This window comes from Tachypleus tridentatus, chromosome 11 (assembly GCF_004210375.1).
Source record: "Tachypleus tridentatus isolate NWPU-2018 chromosome 11, ASM421037v1, whole genome shotgun sequence".
In the NCBI taxonomy this organism is placed as follows: Eukaryota; Metazoa; Arthropoda; class Merostomata; order Xiphosura; family Limulidae; genus Tachypleus; species Tachypleus tridentatus.
In genome coordinates this window covers 61,189,346-61,213,720 of record NC_134835.1, presented here as the reverse complement: position 1 = coordinate 61,213,720, position 24,375 = coordinate 61,189,346, and the positions used below count along the sequence as shown (strand labels likewise).

The 24,375-nt window shown below is 32.5% G+C and overlaps 1 protein-coding gene across 1 annotated transcript in view; it reads left to right on the top strand.

Annotated features, from left to right (window-relative positions):
- Positions 1–22,408, top strand: part of LOC143232270 (NALCN channel auxiliary factor 2-like) — an 89,675-nt gene extending 67,267 nt beyond the window's left edge. The window contains exons 2-3 of the mRNA XM_076467458.1: positions 9,693–9,858; positions 16,563–22,408. Of these exons, the coding sequence (XP_076323573.1) occupies positions 9,693–9,858; positions 16,563–16,933 (537 nt within the window). The 3' untranslated portion in view covers positions 16,934–22,408. The remainder of the gene's footprint in view (positions 1–9,692; positions 9,859–16,562) is intronic.
- The last annotated feature ends 1,967 nt before the right edge of the window (positions 22,409–24,375 follow it).

Sequence of the window (24,375 nt, the reverse complement as noted above, 5' to 3'; positions counted from 1 at the left end):
GCACCAAAATTTGGACGCCATCTTGGATTTCTGCCATGTCACAAAATTTCAAAATTCCATATTTTAGTCCAATTTGTGCTTTATACATAAGTGAATAACAACAATTTTAAATATTATAGGCCAAGTGGATGCAAATAATGATCATTTCATATATATTGTGTAATTTTACGATTTTCGGTGGCGGCCATTTTGAAAAGGGCCAGAAAACCCCCTTATACCATAAAAGCGCAACCGGAGACATATTTAATCTTCAAAAGTATCCTAAAAACTTTCATAAAAAGTTGGTTTCAGAGGATCATGGGTGGGGTGCAGGCAGACCTATTATACATGCCCGACTATTAGAAAAGAAGCTTAGTGATTACTTATTAAGAAATAGAAATACAAATACTGCTCAAAGTTAAACATCTTGAATTACAAAAAAATGTTTTTATTTCCTTGTTTGATTACTAAGGAATGGAAATACGAGTACATGAAAAAATTTTAAATCTTGAATTGAAAATGAGATTTTATACTCTTAATAATTTATTTCAAAACAGTGAAACATGTATTGTTAAACTTAAGCGTCTTAATATAGAAAAAGGGTTTTAATCGTCTTGATAAGTTATTAAGGAACAGCAGTAACAAAATTGCTAAAGTTAAATGTTTTCAGTTAGTAAATATTTTTTTTTATTTATTTGTAATTAAGGAACGGTGATAGAGACACTGTTAAAGTTGTATATTTTCATTTAGGTAAGGAACCGTGTTCCTCTTATTAGCAACTGAGGATAGATAATTCAGATACCGTTGAAAAGTTAAATTTGGAGAAATTCTTTATATTCTATTAATCATGAGAATCATTAATTGTTTCTATGATTTATCTGTGTATTTTTTTACCTTCGTGTCTTTTAATTGTGATAGAAAGACAAAGATATGTTGAAACGAAAACCAGGCAGCTATAAGAAGCTCATAACCTGGTGAGTAACTCTAAGCTACAGTAGCCTAAGGAAATATAGAGCAATGTGCAGTTTCTGTTTTTTCAACAGTGCACATTGATTTCCGCTAAGGAGCTCAACAACATGATAAACCCTTAGATTTTGCGCTATGCCACTGGAAGGCAAAATAAACAGGAATTTGATAACTCATAAATTCCTTAAAGTATTTCCAAGACAAAATCAAAATATTATTAATTTTAATGAGAGTGACAGACATAGTTTGTAATAGCGTCTTAATAATGCAAATAACTTTAATAAAAGCCAAACCTTAATTGATCTCATATTTAGATGTTTAATAGCGTAAAAAAATAATACATTATTTTTATAGCGTTTTACAAATAATGTATGTGTCTATTTTAAATTACATGAGAATTTTAAAAAATGCAAAATTGTCAGAGAAATACCAGGTTCAAATATTAAAACTAGATACTATTGTCGTCTAGGAACAGTTATTGTGGTTTGAAAGAAAAGGAATTCCATAAATGCCGTCTAGTATACATAAATATGTTCCATAACTGATGTCTAGTGCAAGTAGGTATGTTCGATAAATGATGTTGATTGAATGTAAATATGTTCGATGAATGACACCTAGCACAAGTAGATATGCTCTATAAATGACGTCTAATGTGCAGAGATATGTTCCTAAATGATATATATGTTGTGGACGTATATATTTTTCATAAATTATGTCCAGGGTACATAGATATGTTCCATAAATGATGTCTATCTAGTGCACAAACGATGTGGTGAGGTGATTAATACACTCGACTCTTAGGATTCGAATCGTGGGTTCAAATCCTCGTCACACGAATTATGCTCACCCGTTCAGCCGTTGGGCGTTATAAACCGTCGATCCCACTATTCTTTCATAAAAGAGCAGCCCAATAGTTTGTGATGGCTGGTGATGACTAGTTGCCTTCCCTCTAGTCTTACACTGCTAAATTAGGGACGGCTAGCGCGACAGCCCAGGTGTAGTTTTGTGTGAAATTCAAAACACAAACAAAAAAACCCTACCTGTAAACTTAATCGTACTGACTTATTTATATAGTCATTACTTCATGCATTAAATCATGCTAAGTAATTCTATGTTTCTACCAATATGAAATGAGCTAAAATGAATAACTTTCTATGTCAAATATATATGAAACCCGAACCATAACCCATGAGATTAATCACAATATTGATGACGCTTTTATTTACATTTTTGTTATTATAAACCCTGTAGCTAAAATCGTTATTGATTTAAATGTGCCTGATTGTTTTAAAGGGCACGAAAATTAAAAAACAAACTAAACGCAATATTGACAGAGAAATACCAAGTCAAAATATTAAAAATAGATACTGTTGTCGTCTAGGAACAATTATTGTTGTGATTCTAGAGTAAACTGGTGCAACGTCCTTAATTAAAGTAGGGTTGTTTTCTAGCTGTGGGCCTTTTACTCTATTTACACGTTTCTTTCTTCCGAGTGGTCCATTTTCCTTCTTTCTTCAGATATTTTGAAGCATCTGTACAAATTTCTTCAGACGCTTTTATTATCTTTATTCCTGCGTTTATCTTCACATATTTTTTTAACTGCACGCTTTTCTTCATACAATAATATTCACGTTTATATAATACCTCACTTTATTATATTGATTCAGGTATTTTTATCACAAGGGCTTATGTATGCCTCTCTTACCAATTTTTCATTCGTTTACAATATATCTTAAAATAAGACCTGTTATATTTAAAACCATAGACAGTCTGAATAAAATGCAGATCAGAATCGCTGTCACTTATTCACAAATACAAGAATTTAGTTAGTTTTGTGTCTTATCAGTTACACGATTCTCCCTTTATTAATTAACCAATGTAACAGATCCAGACCACACGCCGATAAAGACGTATCGAAACATATAATTATAGAAGTAATATCATAAACTTTCATTTTTAAAACATACTGCATATTTACTCACACGATGAAATTATTTTCAAAACATTTTCCAAACGACAATGAAATAAAATAGTGATTCACGAAAATTCTGAAGAGCTAAGTCTCAAGTAAACTGTAATTAAAATCATAAAACTGCCATCAACGAGATACGGAGACTCGAAGATTAAAAGTACACAACGTTTCGGCCTTTAACGTGTGTACTTTCGTTTCGTAATTTTACGCATCTCGTTTATAGTCGTTTTACGATTTTGATAAGTCATGCACTAATTGCTATCAGTCTTTTTCCTTTTGTCTCCAACCAAAAAGTAAGCAGAAGATGCTGAAAACATTTCTTCACGTTCTTCAAGATTTAGGTAACACTTATCAATCCTAACCGCAATCTAAAACGTTAAAACGACACCTTAACAGGCATCCATTATTAGAATAAATAAACATTGTTCTGTTAACTTTCAACATCTAACTTTAAACAGAAATGTTTTTTTTAAAGACTTGAAAGTGCGTTATACATACATCTAATTTAAGCTTTTCTGTTGCGAATATTTCATGTTTAAATGTAGGAATAATGTTTTGTTTACATTTTTGTTATATTGGATTCTGTAGCCAACAAAGTTATTGATCTAAAAGCTACTTAATAAATAAATATTTTAATAAAATGCATTTAAAACTCCAGTGTTGACTCCATAGTTTGTGAAGTTAGATAGCGCTCTAATCGCCCTATTCCTTGTAATCGAGATTATTTCTTGTTCGAAAGTTGAATACATACCAAGATTTTGTCACTAAATTGATTAATTTAAGGGTAAACGAATTTAGTGAAATTTTTAAATGAGGGAAAGGGTATTTTCGAACCTATTCACAATTTCAAGCTCAAAGTGTTGAACAATCATCTTATAAATTTCATCAACAATTTGCTAATTTTCAAATTTCATAAATTTAAGTAAAATCAAATTTGTGATAGAAATATCAAGATACTGCTCTACTCTTGAATTAAAATTGCGACTCATTTAAAATGAGACGATGGACCTGCTTTAAAGTGGAACTGTGACTGCAACATTTTTGTTGTTTAACCCCGATCGAAATATTTGCATTATTTTGCAAAGTTTTTTAAATTTATTGTTGTTTAATTTGTTTAGAAAACAAGAAAACGTAAATACAGAAAACGCACAATTATTACCATTAAAGACCAATAATTGTGTTCAATATCCATGAAAAATTAGTTATTAGTTGTTTTTTTCCTTTTGCATTATTCTATTAATAGTTAGCAAGAAGTTTGCAAAAACATTTGAAATTATATAACATAATTTTGAACTAAATTTATTATAAATAAGTTTTGAACTTTTTACATTAATTATTATAGAGGGTAGATTATGCTATGTTTATATATCATAGTAAAAACAAGAAGTTCAGTTCAAAGGCAAGCATTAATTATAATCGCGTTACAGTTTTCAATTGAAAGACAGAGCAGGGAATGTGAAAAAAACTTAAAACTTCTGCGAAAATTATTTGGCAGAATATGTTCATTTTATCTTTGTTGCAAAATATACAGTAAACATATTAGACAAATTAAAGTACCATCCTCGTGTTATATAACTAATTTTTGATTAATAGTTACAAAAATCTATTCGTAAATTTAAAGTAGCATCCCTTTCCCTCTGTGATATAATTAATTATTGACCAATAATCATAATAAAACATGTTCGTAAAATCAGAGTGGTTCCCCATGTAGTATAAGTAATAAACGATTAATCATAAGTATTTAGGAGCGTGGAGAGCATATGTCTTTGTGTTCAACTACAAACTTGAAAGTATTACTTCATGAAAAAAATATTATGGCACATAAATACATTCATTCATTTTCAATATTTTAAATGAGTGTTACGTTTCGACCTTAGGCCTACATCAAAACAGAGATGAATTTTGTTTTGGAATTTCGCACAAAGCTACTCGAGGGCTATTTGTGCTAGCCGTCCCTCATTTAACAGTGTAAGACTAGAGGGAAGGCAGCTAGTCATCACCACCCACCGCCAACTCTTGGGCTACTCTTTTACCAACGAATAGTGGGATTGACCGTCATATTATAACGCCCCCACGGCTGGGAGGGCGAGCATGTTTGACGCGATGCGGGCGCGAACCCGCGAATTACGAGTCGCACGCCTTACGCGCTAGGCCATGCCGGGTCCAGTAGAGATGAAAATAACAACAATGGATCAAACTCGAATATTCAAACAAACATGTCGATCATATGTACGCCAACAGTAGCTTAGGTTATGTAATAAAGGTAAACTAAATATTAAAAAGAAAATTATTTGTAAATACAATTCGACAAACTGAGCTATCGACTGTTAATTAGTAAATATATCTTTGCATAAATATATATATATATAAAGAAAGAATTTGTACGGAATAACTTATTTTACCTTCAAAGAAATAATGTCTGTAAAAAATATAAGCCGAACTTTGCCCATTTTAAATACAAAAATTATGAAGCCACTTCCAAAATGATAGGGGATAATATTTCAGTGTTAAAGAAAGAGCGATTTAAATAGCGGCTAATTGGAAGTTAATTTAAAAATTTACGTTTTAAATAAATTTCACAATAGTTAACAAAATCATTGCTTGTAGTTAAATACAAAAAGTGAATATTTGTTTAACAAAGTACCGTGTTTATTTGATATTAATATATTTCAGAGTTTGAATTCTAAAAGCCACGGAAATTAGATCATATATCTATTCATACAAAGATTTCAATGTTTTTATTAATAAAACAGTCTCTTCCATAAATTTTACTTTTTTTTGTACACAAACTCTTTTCTTTTGTCAGAGGTGTTTGTAAGATTATTTATAAATATGTGAAGGCTAGCATGTCAAGTTACAGATGGCACTCTAATCACTCAATTCCTTGGAATCAATGGTAGCCTTTGATTTGATATTGCATGTGATCAAATACTGAATGTTTAATATAAATTCAGTTTATACAAACAAACATTATATGAGAACAGTTATTTAAATATTCAGTATTTGGCCACATCCGACATTAAATCAAAGGCTACCATTCCAAAACATTGAGAGACTAGAGAACCATCTGTAACTTGGCATTCTAGCCTTTACAAAATTTGGGATTATAAGAAAGATAAAGGTTTTGATATTTGCCATTTTTTTCATTTTATATAAAAAAAGAGAAGGATGAGGACCAGGTATGGCCTAGTGATTAATGTGCCCGGAATGTAAATCCGAAGATTCACGATTCGCGATCCATGACTGCAAAAACGTACTCTGCACTTTATGACCATAGATGCGTTATAATAGTGACAATAAAATCTCATTATTCTACCAAACAGGAGTAACCAAAGAATTAGCAAAGAGTTTTGTTGATAGCTGCCTTCTATCTCGTTTGTCAGCTTTAAATTAAAAACATCTATACGAGAGGTAGCCTTTGCGCTAAATTCTGAAACAATCAAGCAAAGGAAAACGGAAGACCTGTTATCTGTTTTGATATTGTTGATGCAAAAAATTCGCAGAAACTCAACACACCACATTCATAACTAGTAATATACAGTTATTTGTTACACAAATTTAAATATTGGTGATATTAATAAGATCCTTGGTTTTAATATCTGCAAAGGAAAAAATGCATCAAATCACAAAATATATCTCGATATACAAGTTGACTATGAATGTATTTGTTATGCAAACTCTCAATTTGAAATAATCACGCCAGTTAATCAGATAAGAAAATTGTCTCTGTGTCGATAGCTTAGAGAAAAAAAAATCGCCTTTGCTTCAAACTCCTTATTACGTTTAACTCAGTTAAACGCACACTTATCTTTTAATTATTATTTATAAAATAATGCAAATTCGAAACCAAAGTCGAATTTGGTTTATACGGTAGGAAAGTCTTACAGAACATGAACTATGGGCTTCAAACTACGAGAGGAGTAGCAAGAAATAATTATTATATTAAGAACTTACAATAAACTGTATTACTATTGCGACTGTTTGTTTGCTTTTTTAATTTTGCCAAATCTACATCAGGGTTATCTGTCCCTAATTTAGCAGTGTAAGACAAGAGAGAAGGAAGCTAGTCATCACTACCCACTACCAACTGTTGGACTACTCTTTTATCAACAAGTAGTGGGATTGATTGTCACATTATAACGCCCTACGACTGAAAGAACGAACATGTTTGGTGTGACTTGGATTCGAACCCGCGACCCTCAGATTACGAGTCAAACGCCCTAACCACCTGACGATAGAGAATGTTTTTTCTTAACCAATATATACATATTGTGTGACAATGGAAAACCTAATATTTACAGCATCTATTGAAATCTGTATAAATATATTAATATCTAATATTTAAACGACGTCTTTTCTGTTTGCGTTACTTGAAGACGTTCAAATCTAATCTTATATGTACGTATTGCATGAAAGTTGTTAAGATTTGATGTTAGACGTCATGTTTCTCCTCTAAACATGAATTACATCACCATGTCGATACCTGGTATTAATCCTACTTCTCTTTTGTATGTGTTGTACAACACCTGTGTGAAGATGGTAATATCTTGCGTTAGACGCCGCTTTACATGTTTATATAAACACTGCATAAAAGTATTGAAATTTGATATTGAGTACCATTTTTTATGTGCGCAAGCACTTTAAGAGGAATGTTCAAGTCAGGTATTGGACGCTACTTTATACAAGTTTTGTATTAAGTGTTCAAATCTAATGTTAAACATAATGATTTGTGTAAAGATAAGTGTCGCTTTTCGTTTATCATTTATTTTAACTTTTGCAAATTAAAAGACGTTTCTTATGTATTATTACATTTCTCGTTGCTGTTGAAGAAAATTAACAGTTTTGTTGCTAATTCTAAGCGTGGCTGGTAGTCAGTTGATGAAAAGGAGGGATTGCAATCTTAGAATCAAAATTATAATTTGTTATCTTTTCTAAGGTAAGGTAATCTTTGTGTATTTTTTCAAATTAAGATGTCTGTTTACACAGTAGAACATACTAGGATATATCTGCAGGTATGCGCTATACATAATATTACAGTTTAGCAGCTCGCTATAGATACGCACGCACACACACAGCGCCACCGAGAGTTATCCAGACCTAGAGGTAATCATGTATATATAGGTTGCCATAATATTAGTTAACTATAAAATACAACTTTCTAGCCTTTTTCATTGCAAAGTTTTAGTGCATTGTCAAAAGTCAAAATGGCGAGCTTTTGTACGGGCCTTCTGATTACCACGGGCCTGGGTAATTCTTGTTTAACCCCTTTATCAGTGACTATGCACACATATAGATATATTGATAAATAGCAAGCGTTATTTACTGTATCTCTGATTAACTATTTAACACTCATAATTATAATTTTTTGGTACTTTTCCCAGACAATCGTGACAAAAAGTATGCGCCATCTTTACATCCCTTACTACCAATTCGGACACTGGAAATGCTATTATTGTTGCAACTGAAATCAAATCAAGCAGTCACTCTAATGAATTTGGCATTTTAGACACGTGTTACAATTTTGCTAACTATTGACCGTAAGTGCCCTCTTCAGTAGTTTCTCATAATTAATTTCAGTAGAATAAGTGACAACGGCAACTCTCCAAACTTAAGATGCTAATATTTGGAGTTCGATTTCCCGCGGTTAACACAACAGATAGCCTAATGTGGCTTTGCTCTAAAACAAACAAACAAATTCCTGATTAATCTCACCGTCAACTTGGCTTGAACAGTCAAAAGATTTCACGGATTACTCTGAACTGAACACTTAACTCTTTCGCCATCTAAGACGTAGTTTGCTAATTAAGATTAAAAGCTTTTGGTTCAAATCAGCTGGTTTAAACAAAATTATTTAGAGAGCTCATTTCATATTAGAATAATGTCGTATATTGAAGCTTATAAAACAAGGGATTTGATCATAAGTTTCAAAATTAGTTCCTAAAAAGGAAAATTAGTATCATAAACTTATTCTAATTCTGCCTAAAGTTATTTCAAGTGCGCGGCTATTGAGGATTTCCTCTTATTAATTGTGGCATATCGGATGATAGAATGACTCTGAGGTTTCTTGGTTTTCTCAAGTACAAACTTTCAGCTCTCAGCTCCGTCATCTTTTGACCGATGATTTGAGATCTAATTACAGTTTCCGACTCAAAAGGTCAAAATATTTCGATTGATTATTTGAACAAGCCCAAGGTCTCATAGATTAATTTACTCTAATCTTGCCTAATATAATTTTAATTCGAAAATAGGTTAATAGAAATGCTGATGAGTAATGAAATCGAATGGAATAAACACGCGTCCCACACTTGGTATTGTTGGTGCATAATAGCAAATAAAGAGGAAAGAAAGTTCTCATAAATTAATTTACTCTAATCCTGTCTAAAATCATGTCAAGTGCCTTAGCTATTGAGGATTACTTCTTGTTTTCAATTACTTGCTCATGAAGTTGGAAATATCTTTTCCACAGTTGGAAAATTATCTAGTCAGACAAGAATTGGTGGTGGGTGTTATTGACTAGTAGCTTACCTTCTACTCTGTCAGATGAAAATTAAAAATGACTAGCGCGTATAGCTATATAATAGCTTTGTGCGACTATCACAAGATAAATACACAACTGAAGTGCCCATACCTTCTTTGCCCGTAAAGAAGCCGGCACCGATACTGGTCAGTGTCCATTAATGATTAATGTAATTTAATTTCTGGTTCTAAGATATGAAACAAAAACGAATACTTTCAATTAGAAGGTAAAATTTCAGTTTTAGTGTTTCCTCTTCAGAAAGTGTATCGGGAATGGATATGTGCTATGATGGTTCCTTTTCATGTTGAAGACCAGTTCGTGAAGCCCTGCCGTAGCTTTTGTCACCGAGTCGAGCGACAGTGTCCGTATTTCCATCCTTTTGTCTTCGAACAATACGCTGGAGAACCAGTATTCTTTTGTACAGGTAAGTTTACAGTTCATCTTCACACATAAGGATGTTTTAAACAACAGAATATTGTCAGAAATTGAGTTTACGTCATGAAAATAAAGAAACAGTTTAAGTTGTTTTTGGAAATAAAACTGTAATATATAGTGTTTTGAAAACTTGTTACTCCACAGTTAGCCATAACGTATATGGATTACTGTCAATTTTTAAAAAAATACAGATTTATTGCTTCTTCGTTAATCTGTGCCTTGTCTGTTCGTTCCACGTGTATTCGTATATTTATCTGAAATAAATGAAATTACGACAATGCATTGGAGTAACTGATTTTGTCTTGGAATATATGAAACTGTGAACGTGTATATTTCTGTTCAATTGTTTTTTATTTCTAAAACATCGAAATTATACTTATTAAACGTTTACATTGTTTCGTTTGCTTGTTTTGGAATTTAGCGCAAAACTACACGAGGGTTATCTGCGCTAGCCGTCCCTAATGTAGCAGTGTAAGACTAGAGGGAAGGCAACTAGTCATCACCACCCACCGCCAACTCTTGGGCTACTCTTTTACCAACGAATAGTGGGACTGACCGTAACATTATAACGCCCTTACAGCTGAAAGGGCGAGCATGTTTGGTGTGACGGGGATTCAAACCCGCGACCCTCGGATTACGAGTCGAGCGCTTTAACCCACCTGGCCCTGCCGGGCCTTACATTGTTTAGACAAATACATTTAGAAAGTATTTTTACGTAAAAATTATGTCTGTAAAGGTTTGGATATGCTCAGATAACTTTTAATAGTGTTTTTATTTGCAATCATTTAGAGTACATGTCAAAACGGTTAGTGTTGTTCATTAACATAAAACAATTTATTTATTATACATAATTGTACTGTTATCACCTATCTAAAATCGTGCAGTCCATTTTTCTTGTATTTTCACTCAACAGTTACGTTTCACACTAGGGTTACAATTAACCTTGTGAACAAGATATAATAGTAGTAGATGACGTCTGCGGGACAATCTAAACCTACAAAGGTAGTACTCAAATGACGATTTGTACTTGGCTCTATTTGATCTGAAGCTTGTACACTTGTCTTGCATAAATTCTTATTTGCCATTCAGTTAATGTGGTTGATTCATGGCGTCTTGTGTAGTTACTTAGATGAAAGTGACACCTGCACCACTGAAACCCAAACTGTATCACACATCTATTATTTATTAATATCCATAAAGACCCGGATTTCTTTATTTGCAATATCAACACACATGGAGTAACAAATTCAGAGTGCCTTTTTAACTTCATTAAGACACGCATAATTATGAAAATCCAGTTCCAACTGATGGAGCCTCATGTAAAGTGGTGCTGGCACCTTTGGCGGAACTGCATCAGAAACTACTGAAGGCTTTCTCTATTTTGATAGCTTGGCAGAAGTAATCACTTTATCTCTGTCACTACAAACACAGACACGTTTTCAGAAATTCTATCTTTAGCATACTAATGGTGCCACCTGGATTTATTAGGAAGTCCATTCACAAGCGTATCAACAAGGATAGATTTTCTATGGATTGTCACCATGTTTACCATGTAAACGTCGCATCACTTTAACATGTACGATAAAGTTTTGTTGGTGCACATTTATGAGCCTAGAATTTTTCTTGCTATGAGAGTTTTCCTCTTTTCTTAGTTCCACGTAATGATGCACTTATAAGCTTTAGATTTGGTAAGGCTTCTAATATTCAATGGTATCAAGTTCTTGACCTTTTACTTGAAAAGGAATTTTAATGTTGTTTTCCATAAATTTAAATTATGCTGGTGTTATATACTTCATTTTGTTTTTATTTCCTGATGCAGCAAGTGTATCTGTCCATTGTTAACCACATTCATATTGTAAAATTAATGTCAACAAAGATACGGATTCCACATTTCTGCCACCTTAACGCTCTTCTGAGCATTAGGATATCTCTCACATACACTTTAATGATGTGTTATAGTGGTAATAACATCCTCATCTGGAGTTGCTGAACTACGAGATCCTTATATATACACAATACATCAACAGTTTTTTTCTTATTCGAAGAAAGGAAGGTCTGGGTGGTTCATAAAATGTCAAGTGCATGAGCGAGCCACGACAAATTGTTTATTGGAACATATACCTAATGTGGGGTTTTAGGAGTGTTAGAGGGTGAATGATATAGCTTCTTTCAACATGTATGCATTTGGCAGCCTCCATGGTAACTTTTCACTGACCTTACCTGAAATATGCTGACACTATAAGTGACAAAACATTTCTCTTGTCATGGTTCAGTTGTCTTTGTTTGTGGGCAGGAGAGCACTTAGTATTTAAAAGACGATTTCTCAGAATTCATTAAGGATTCTCAGATATTTTTCTCAGATAAGTATAAGTTTTTTCTTCCATGTGGCATTTTTTCAGAATACATTCTGTGAAAGAAAAAAGACAGAGAAAACAACTGAAAAGAAACGGAGTATATGTCGGCTGTCATTTCCACAAAAACTACATCATCATTGCTAGCACAAAATTATGTTACTGCTCAAGGTGATATAAGAATAAAATTATACACTCACCAAACTATCGAAGAAACAGAGGGTCGAGAACCTAGTATGTAACAAGACAATAGTTGTGATCTTGTCTCCTATTGAATGGAAAACAAATCTCTGTACAAAGGCAAAGTAAAGCAAATATTTTGTTAACATACGCATAGATGTGGTCCAAAGCAAATTAGCTTGTATCCAAGAAACTATAATTGGATGTGCCTGAAACTATAAGAATTCTCACATTTCTCGTTCCCTTTTGGGCTGGCCAGTCACGAGTTTGATCAGTAGATCCCAGCTGCAATGTCCAGTTTGATAGTCATAAAATAACCCCACACTTAGGCTGGCGTAGAATACAATAGAAATATCTCATAAAATAGCAGACGAAGCTCTTAGCCAATTAAAGAGATAAAGATTAACATATGGGAATTAAAAAGAATAGAACTTAGACCTGTTTCTGAACAATAATTTCCACAGATATGTAAGTATTTTGTCACTACTTCAAAAATATACATTATAACAATCATACACAAGGTATCTAGATACAATGTAGGTTTAATTTGCTTAAGATAATTCTATGTTCTTTTTGTTTTTGTGTCTGTGAAAGAACAAACTGTTGGATGCTGATCGTTACACAGATCTTCTCAAGTCTTCTCAGGCCCTGCACGGCCAGGTGATTTAGACGCTTGACTTGTAATCCGAGGGTCGCGGTTTCGAGTTTCTGTCACACCAAACATGCTTGTCCTTTCAGCCGTGGGGGCATTCTATTATGACGGTCAATCCATTATTCGTTGGTAAAAGAGTAGCCCAAGAGTTGGCGGTGGGTAGTGGTGATTAGCTACTTTTCCTCTAGTCTTACACTGCTAAATTAGGGACGGCTAGCGCCGATAGCCCTCGTGCAGCTTCGCGCAAAATTCAAAAACAAGCAAACAAGTCTTCCCAGCAGATATCTGTATGTTGTTGACATTTTACCTTGGAACATAATACCTGCTAGCAGGTTCAGTTGTGTTTAAATATCTGTATTTTGATGGCATTTTATCTTGAGATAATGTATGGTGAAACATATTAACGTTCGTTTAGATAAAAAAACACTATTCACATATTTATTCATGACATTATACTTTCGATCGGATATGTTTAATATTGTTTAGACGTTAGATAATACTACGTTGTTGACATTTTATCATGAAACATTAACCAGTTTTTAGTGTTGTTTTAATAACCTTGTATATTGACATTTAACAGCGAAGCATCAAAAACAGAACTAGAAACACGATAATAGGGTTTATCTTAAAATACGTATTATCAGAGTACTATTTTCTTCAACATTTGTATTTTTGAATAATGTTTAAGTCACTAATGTAGTAATTTGAAATTTGTTTAACCCATTAACAGTTACTCACTCCATTGTAACGTTAGTTTAAAAACTGACATTATTTTTTATTTTACAGCTGTAACATTTTGTAAAATGATTGAAAAAAACTGAATGTGTACCGTAATAAGCATGTAAAAATATGCTTTGGTTTATTTTGGCAGATAGCTATGAATTTAACACCATTTTCATGGTGTGAGTAATAAACTTTAACTATAACTTAGAGTTTCCTGATCAAACTTTTGAAACTGGTGAAAGAATATTTTAATCTGCAGCGTTTTGATACATGGTTTACTGTTTAACACGATTAGATCTGTATCTTCTCCAGAGCACTTTGAAATAAGACATAATTACTTTAACACGATTAGACCTGTATCTTCTCCAGGATACTTTGAAATAAGACACGGTTTCTTACGTCCTACTTCGGTACTGCCACATACGAAACCGAAATTTATCTAATTCTGTTCTACTTTGTACATACATTTTCACGAAGAAATACGTGCCACTGATTTAGTAACTCAATTTCAAGATGCTTTAGTTGTTACATTAAAAAGATGTGTTACTCAGCTCAAATAAATAAATGAATATCACTAATCATAATCACAGGGAATACGAAGATTTTTCGATGTATCGGAAATCACTGAACAAACTTTGATAGCAAAATGCTAGATTCTAAATAAGTGCTTGTTTTGCTTAGTCTTACTCAGGGTATACTGGGTGTTTAAAGTAGTAGCTAGCGTGCCTGTACTGTGAAATCGAAGGTTTAAAGTTGGCATTTCATTAACGCAAAAAATGCTGTTGTTACACTTTGGGGTCGGGGATGTACTATACTTGTGACAGTCAAATATCATTAATCGGTCAGACTAGAGTAGACCAAGATTTCGCGTCGGGTACTACTGAGTAACTTCCTCGCCTACAGTCTAACAGTTAATAATTAGGGACGGTTATGCGCATATATCCATTGTACACATAGCTTTGGGCGAAAATTATAAGCAAAAAAATGTGACCAGTAACTGTGTACTCGGAGTTTACCCAAGCTAAATTTATGATAACCAGAGTGTTATACACAAAAGATATACAGCAAACATCATTGGTCATACATCAAGAGTATATAAATTATCCTCGAGATATAAGATACAAATGGTCATTTATAGCAAGCACGTAAGCATTTTACCAAATTGACAAATAAAGTTAATCATACCGAGAAACTGTGATCTTTGATATAGTACCATTGTGGATCGTATACGTCAGCAACTTGCGTAAATCCAGATGGTTATTCGTACTCAGAATATGAAGATGTTTCAGAAAAGGCGCGTAAGAAAATAGCATTTGAACAAACAGTATTCGAACAAAATTCAGAATAAAAACGAGCGCTTCGTGATGATCAGAAACCCACTTCAAATAAAAATGTACCTCAAGACGGCTAGTATGGGTATCAAAACTTTTATTAAAATAAAGTAGAGAACAACGGTTCGATCTTTTAAGGTCATTTTCAGATTAACCTGAAGATGACCTAAGAAGGTCGTTACGTTGTTCTCTACTTTATTTTAATAAAAGTTTTGATAACCCATACCAGTCGTCTTGAGAAACAAGAGCGCTGAACATATGTATATTGAAAGGGTATATAAGCAAATATTTATTTGAATTTGATACAGGAGATGATACACAGCAGTGGTATACTTGAATCTGATACAGGAGATGATACACAGAAGTGGTGTGTTTGAATTTGAGACAGGAGATGATACACAGAAGTGGTATACTTGAATCTTATACAGGAGATGATACACAACAGTGGTATATTTGAATCTGATACAGAAGACGAGATACAGCGGTGGTATATTTGAATCTGATACAGGAGATGAGATAAAGCGGTGGTATATTTGAATCTGATACAGGAGATGAAACCTAGCGGCGGTATAAATGGATTAAATATTGTAAATGAAAACTGATGTGTTTGATTACAAATTATTTGATTTTATCCTCCTGTAATGTGTTGGTACTTAGTAGTGGTATACTTTTATAATTTTATTTGTGTTTTAGTGCAAAGCTACTCAATGGGTTGTGTCTTACTCAAAAACTAAAACCCCCAATTTTACTGCTTTATAAGCCATCAAAGTCATCATCGAGTCACCAGGGGACGTAGTTTTAAAAGGGCACGGTTATTGTAAATTTTAATGCTACTGTCTGGTAACCTACAGTTGTGAATTATTTCATTGAAATCATCTGAAGATAGAGAACTTTTTTAATAGTGCGAATTATTCTTGTAGTAGAAGTCTTAATTTTAGGTACGCCATATTTGAATCTGTTGTACCACAAACTATTTCCCATACTTTAAGCTGTAAAGGTGTAATAAGAGTGGCAATAGTGTATAGTGGGAAGGTGTTGCTGATTGGCTGCTTTCTCTCTGTTCGATAATTACGAACGTCAACACATATTCTTATTGGCTTTTCCATAAATACGAAATATATTTTTACATTATCGTAGTTCTATAAAGTTTATACAATACCCAAAAGCACAAATTGTATCACTATTTCTCTGATTTACAATAATTGAGTTCTGCTTATACTCGTTTCAAAGGATTTGAAGCTTAATACATTAATAATCGATTATGAACTTCTTCGTTTTCTTAATTTAGATTAGGAGTTATGTGTAGTTTTATTGTTATATGTAGTTTTACTGTTATTGTGTGATTGTAATTTAATGACAACCTTCATTTCATGCTGTTTTGTCAGATTATTTTTTTAAATTTAGACTGCATTTGATTTGCGTTTCTTAACAGGTATTTTAAATTTGATTGTTTTAGATCCAAATGTCCCAGACATTCCTGCCATAACTCCTGACTCACCTTATGGCCAACCTGGGAGTTGTTACGAGCCTTGTCACTTATCTCTGGACACAGGTCATTCATCGTGTAAAGTATCTGACCTGTTAGAGTCTCTGAAAACAAATTATTCTGTGTCCACTCTGAACTCCTCCCTGAAAGCACAGGTTATGTCCTCTTGTAGTACGATAAGTGGCTCCAAGTTTTGTGTTGTTTCAGCTCTACTGCTTTTTGTAGTATATGTGTTCTCGTATTTCTTTCTACCTATACATTGTATGGTAGCTGACGATAAAACGACTGAAAAGAAAAAAAACGGGTTTCCATATAAGAGAACCCACTTAGCAGAACAATAATTTTTAATGTGTGTGTGTGTGTGAAGTTTATATAAAGGAAAGCGACAAAATTCTTCGCCAAAATAACCTGCAGACGAATTTCCAATTGACATGACTTACTTATAATAAGGAACTTGTCGGGTGACGTCAAGAACTGATTACATCAAACTTGTCCTAGTTTTCTTTAACTTACATTAAAAAATCCTACCGTTGTCTAACTCCTTTTTTATTTTTAAATGATTAGATGTTAGCATTTATATAAGCATTTCCGGTCCACAACCCAGGTTTTGTGTTATGTGAAAAATCAAGAGATATACGAAACACTTTTAACTCCGATTTGAAATGGAACGACGGTCATTTATGTTAGTCAAGTAAGACATGTCGAAAAATCAATTTGTTTTTAACATTATGTATGTATGTATATATATATATACACAAACATATGAACTTTCTATTTTTAAAGGTAAACAGTTTCGCCTTATTCACGTATTGCAACGTTATATATCGTTCATATACTCAAATTTGAACATGAATTTATGTTTATCAGTTATCTAACTGATCTATTTCTTAATTGAAGGTTCATTTTTTTAATTTAATTATAGTGTCAGTGTAAGAGTTTATCCGTTGATCTATGGCTCGGCATGGCCAAGCGTGTTAAGGCGTGCGACTCCTAATCTGAGAGTCGCGGGTTTGCATCCTGGTTGCGCCAAACATGCTCGCCCTTTCAGCCGTGGGGGCGTTATAATTTGACGATCAATCCCACTATTCGTTGGTAAAAGAGTAGCCCAAGAGTTGGCGGTGGGTGGTGAAGACTAGCTGCCTTCCCTCTAGTCTTACACTGCTAAATTGGGGACGGCTACCGCAGATAGCCCTCGAGTAGCTTTGTGCGAAATTCAGAAACAAACAAACAAAACAAACATTAAGTTTAATTCAGTAGGTGTGAAAAAAGGAACGAAATTAGAGACATAGATTAATATTAGCGATAGATAATACTATAATATGGTTTGTTTAGCAACAAAATCTGTCTTAGAACAAAGTTTTATAGAAAGAGTTAGCTAATACAGAACTCTACCAAGTCTGTTTTCTCAATAATTGTGGAACATGACGACGGATGTAAATAAAAAACAACAACTAATACTGATTATGGATCAGTTGTAACAGCCATGCTATTATTGTGAACATGCTGGGACGGCGTTAAGTCTACGGATTTACATATCTAAAATCAGGGGTTCGATACCCCTCGGTGGACACGGCAAATAGCCTGATGTGGCTTTGCTATAAAAAAACACATATACACATAACTATAAGCAGAACTATATATGAACCAGTCAAAGCTGTCGAAGTTCCAAAAATGGTTTCGTAGCATTTGTCTTCGTCAAGATACGACTAAATCAGCATATTGAAAAACAGCAACAACTAATATTGTGATTTGGAATTGGTGCAGATTAAGTTCATGTTGCATGTTGTGCGTGTCATACAATCAGTCCATCCTTATAAAATTATTTTGTTGGCTTACTCTTTACATATCTTATAAATTTAGACGGAAATTCCATTTCAATTTGGAAATTGACTACAACGAGTTTTCTCGCCAACGTTCTTAAAAAGACGGTGGAAACTGGAGGACGTCTTTATGTAGCTTTACAACGATAAATTGATGTATTCAAACCTGTAGCACATATCTGCTGAATATTATGTTATAATATTTATCCCATCAGGCAGTTATGATACTCGTATTATTTATTTATAATAATTAGTCGATACATTGATGATTAATATAATTCTATTTGAAACGTTTCAACGAGCGTCATCAACCTGTTCTAGATTGCAGACAATATTTCGAAATGTTCGCGCAGTAGAACTAATGAAGATGTACACAAGCACTTTGAAACGCCACCTCTAAACTAAGAACTGCTTGATGACGCTTGTTATTCAGTTCAAAAGTTTACAACCAATATGGCTACGTTAGAAAACTGTTTAGTTCTAGTTTTTATTGTATTTTAATTAATTGGTTCTGTTCTTATAATTAAAACTTTTTTTAATCTTCTAGGCTTAAAAATGAGCCCAAGTTTGAAATTTAAAATATGACTATGATGAGGAATTAATTTTTGCTAATGTTGTGATAAGATTTAGTAAGTGAACCATCTTTAACGATAAGAATTGTTATGAGGCTAAAGAACATTTTGTGCTAGCTTCAGTCCCTGGTTAATATCTACTGAAAACGTATCAAATAAGTTTTAAAATGCGTTTAATTATTGAGTAGCCCTTAAATTTTGTTTCACTTTACCATAGAACACTTTGTTATATTACCAACAGAATTTCTCTAAATCAATTTTTTTATAATTTCTCGATTTCGTTTCGATATGAAAATATGATGAAGGAAATATTGATGCTTCACTATAAAAATGAAGAGTAATGCGCTGAATAAACATAATTTCAGGAGAAAAGAGTTGACCAATTGAAAGTAAGTTAAACTAACTTCAGGTGACAAACATTGGGTTTTCACGACTTGTTGAATGTTTCTTATATACAGCTTTATTAGTAGTGTCAAAATAACAAATTTGACTGGAACACTCTAATCACAGAAGTGTAACTACTGTAAACAATCTTCATAGTTGCAATGTTTTGTGCTTTTTATTCTAGTGGACAACCACATCATAAAGACTGTTTTGAATTTGATCTTTTAGTGCAAGATTTAAAGGTTTTTACAACTGAAATTGAATCACTATACACTAAGACAGTGATGCCATTTCGAAAAAACGTGGGGTGTAGAACGAAATTGAACTCTCATTTCTAAAAACATGCTTAAACTGTTGATGATGTACAACAGAGTACACATAACAACCGCACTAAGTTCACTATTAGTAAGTTCATTCTCTAGTAAGTTCTCTATCAACTAAGTTCACTCTCAATAAGTTCACTATCAAGTAAATTCACTAAGTTCACTATCAAGTAGGTTCACAAAGTTCACTCTCTACTAAGTTTACTATCACTAAATTCATTCTCTAATAAGTTTACTATCAAGTAAGTTCATTAAGTTCACTATCACTAAATTAACTTTCCAGTAAGTTCGCTATCATTAAGTTCGTTCTCTAGTAAGTCCACTATCAAGTAAGTTCACTACGTTTACTCTTAGTAACTTCACTCTCTAATAAGTTCACTATCACTAAATTCACTTTCTAATAAGATCACTATGAAGTAAATTCACTAAGTTCACTCTCTAGTAAGTTCATTGTCTAAGTTCACTACCACTAAATTCATTGTCTAAAGAGTTCACTATCACTAATTCATTCTCTAATAAGTTCACCGTGAAGTAAATTCATTCTCTAATAATTATCCACTTTCAAGAAAGTTCAGTAAGTTCCCTCTAGTACGTTCACTATATAGTAAGTTCATTATCACTAAGTTCAGTCTCTAGTAAGTTCACTATCACTAAGTACATTGCCTAATAAGTTCACTATTACTAAGTTCATCCTCTAATAAGTTCAATATCAAGTATGTTCATTCTCTAATAAGTTCACTGTCACTAACTTTACTCTGTAGTAAGTTCACTCTCATTAATTTTTTTATGTATTAATATGGTTCTTTTTCTCTGACGTTTGTATGTCATTCACGCTGAGAAAACAAAGCAAATGTTGAATTTTAAAACGTTGAAGCTTGAAAACTTTGGAGAAAAATGAAGAAACAAGAAGTTAACCTGGTTGGTTGGATGTAAGCCAAAACTATATAATAATTCTATGAATATGCTGAAATACGTTGCTGTGTAATGTAAACAAGTAACATTAAAGATGAGAGAAAAATAGAGTTAAACTTTATATTTATTTACAAATATTTTGTGATTTTTATATAAGTATTTATTTTATTATAAAAGAAACAAGTCATACACTAACACAAGTTGTATAAATATACTTTACGACAAAAACAGAATATCTTTCATTAATGGGTATTTACTTATGTACATATTTATAATTGTTTCAGTTTCTTCTCTCATTACTGCTTGTTCATGTTTGTTTACATAATTACAGTTAAAAATATATAAATAAATAGACGTGATAGAAAAAATAGGAAAGAACAAAACAAGTTATCGATATTTTAGAAATATATTATAATAAATGAATGAAAATGCTTTAACGTTACTGTTCTTATGAATAAACCACTAGGTGATTTATTTAAAAGATTACGTGTATTATTTCTAACACTAGTTGGCTGTTAACTGAATAATAATGACGAAAACAACCGTACAAATGGGAAAATTCGTTTAATCTATCTATCACCATGTTTGAATTCACTTTAATACAAAATTAACTGACATCACAAGTTCTTGTTCCAGTTAGACAAAAGTGAATACTTCACCAGCTTAACTCAGCTTATCATTTTAACTGAAATAGTAAGTTTGTTCTCAATTCTAATAATGTACTGAACACTGTTTTAGTAGTATTTTAATCTCGTTTAGGCCTCAGGCATATCGTTAAATGATAGAGTGAAATTCTTAAATTTTCTCTCTCAACAGATCTTGAAAGGAAAATTACAGTTTTGAAATACAACAGCAAAACTATCTAATATCACTTCATTTCTTTCGCTTTAGCAAGATGTCTCCTGTTCTCTCTTTGCAGATTTTTTTTTAATTTTAGGAAACGCCTTTGGTTACCAGTAGAAAGTTGTTTGTTTGTTTTTTTTCAAATATCAAATACGCTTTCTTATCCAACTGTTGGTAATATCATGCAGAAACCAGCCTATGATTGGCTCAGAAGTTAATAACTAGTTGCTTGAAAATTATAATTCAAATTTTAGTTTTGACAATATGTATACAACATCAAATAAGTTTTTTTTTCATATTTATTTGCCACAATATGATGAAAGAGTTATGAAAATTGTCTTTTTAGCGAATGTTATTAAATTCTCACGTTCTACGTGTTGAACTTGCAAGTACATTTTTGTATAGTGAGTTATGAAAAGTGTTATATTTATTTATATCAAAAAGCTGATAGATAAGCCTTTTGTTATCGCAACCTGATGTTTGTAAAACTGTCAAGAAGATAAAAGACCAATGTCAAGAAGGAAAAACCAGACACGTCAGTTGCTATAAGAGAGTGATTACTAATTGATTAATTTGTGCTCTCGAATATCAGATGTCCCAAATGTTTATTTTGTATTGTTAATACTGAATAAGTAGGTACCAGAATAGCATTTTTGATATAGCAAAGGTATAAATAATCATAATTTATCCAAAAATTATAATATCTGAAGAACTAACGAGGGCGAGCATTTGTTTTAATGAAAATGTGGAAATTTAACTTTTCAGTTATATATTTAGTTAATGTAAAGTGTCGAGCATTGTTTATTATTGTGGTAGAATATTTATCTAATAAAATGTAAGTGTTACGAAAACGTCCAGTGAAAGGAAGAAAGTTCCATAATAAAAATATATTATTAAATATATGGATTTTATATTCTACGTAAATAAACAGGAACATTGACTGTAAATAAGAGAGAAATAAAGTGTTGTTCTGTACAATTCTTTGGTGAGTTTATTATTGTATAAAACATTAAGTTATTGGATTATTACGTTTGTTGAGAAATGTAAGAATAGATTAATATTAAAACTAAATTTAGATTGTTTATTTTATCAAAATAGTGACAGTTGAATGAACTGTTTTTTATCTTTAAGTTTTTAATTTAAAGATAGTGCTTTCTAATAACAACAAAACCAGTTGTAAATATAAATTGGTTTTTCAGAGTATAGACGAAATTTCATATTTTTGCAAATCAATAATTTAAAGCTTTGAAGATTTTTCAGATCAATGGTTCTATTAGAAAAGCCATAAAAAAGCATTCTGGAAGTAATGTCACTACCGACTTTTAACTTGGTTTGATTCTATATTCTGAAAACATAATGGCTTAAGTTCGTGATCTGAAAGTTCTGAAGTCGTTATATGGTAGAAAATATTTCGAGGACTTGATCAAAATATCAATATCTTCTTGAAGAGTCAATAACTACTTACATGATCTTCATCTGAAAGTCTTCTAATAAAAACGACGGCTATTGGTTGAAAAATTGATATCTAGATACCAAAAAGGAACAACCACTGTTGACTTGCAACCTTGTTCTGAAGGTCTGCTGAAGAAACAAAATTAGTGCCTTTTTATCTTGATCTAAAGGTCTTATGGAAGATTCAAAAACTAGTAGCTTTTTATCTTTTTCAGAAAGTCTTTAGGAAGAAACAATAACCAGTACCTTTTTTTCTTGTTTTGAAGGTTTTCTGAAGAAACAAACTTAGTGCTTTTTTATTTTGATCTGAATATCTTCTGGAAGATACAACAAACAGTGCCTTTTTGTCTTGTTCTGAAAGTATTCTGTAAGGAACAATAACCAGTGTCTTTTTATCTTGTTCTGAAGATCTGAAAGATACAACAAACAGTGCCTTTTTTTTCTTGTTTGGAAGGTCTTTTGAAGAAACAAAATTAGTGCCTTTTTATCTTGTTCTGAAAATCTTCCTGAAGAAACAATAATCAGTGTCTTTTTAACTTACTCTGAAGATTTTTCTGAAAGAAATTATGACTATTCATTTCTAAGCTTGATCTAAAGTCTTCCACGAAGTACAATGAACGCTTTTTCATTCATACTGGTTGATTTCTTTTCACCATTAAAATAAGGTACTTGTATAGACATGAAATATGATACAACTTTGTTGCGGAATATTCTGTGTCAAGTAACGTAAAATACACACGAAAAATATATGTTGTATAAATTACTGTGATATTAATAGCGTAAGAATATCATTTATCCACCGCAGGGAATTGCTTCCGAGGTTTTAGTATTTCAAATTTACAATTTTATCGCTGGCCCATCGAGAGCCATTTTATTTTTATTCAAGTGTATTTTAATGTAATTTATTAATTCTGAACATATCCTAGAGTATGATCAACAACAGTGTGGTCACATATTGTATTCATTCTCGGCATTTCTATTCTGCAAATAGGACAGTAATAACATAACATATAAATTACTTAAAATATAATGCGACATTACTTTCTGAAATAATAATTAGATGATTCTTCAGTGTACATATAAAACACTGTGGAAAAATAAGGTGATCAAATTCAAATTCCTATATCTTACATTCCTATGTTATATTTATCAAGTAATTAGAAGAAAATTGAGTGTGAATTAAGTCAAGTTAAGATCAAATCTTCTCATGCTGACAACTAGGAGCCACTGGTGAGCTCCAACTTAATTGGCCCAAACGGATGTCAGTGGTGACACATCCTTCATGGATGGATTGTCAGTCTGTCGCAGCTTAACCCCCAGCTAGCAGTGGGTAGACTGAAACAATTGGAGTAAAGTATCCTGTTCGACGCGAACGCCAGCCTTGAACTCGCAACCATCTAACTAAGGGTCCAAAGCGCGAAGCCGGAGCCACGCTTTTCTGTGTGTGTGAATTAAGGAAGGTGTGTTAAAAGCGTTT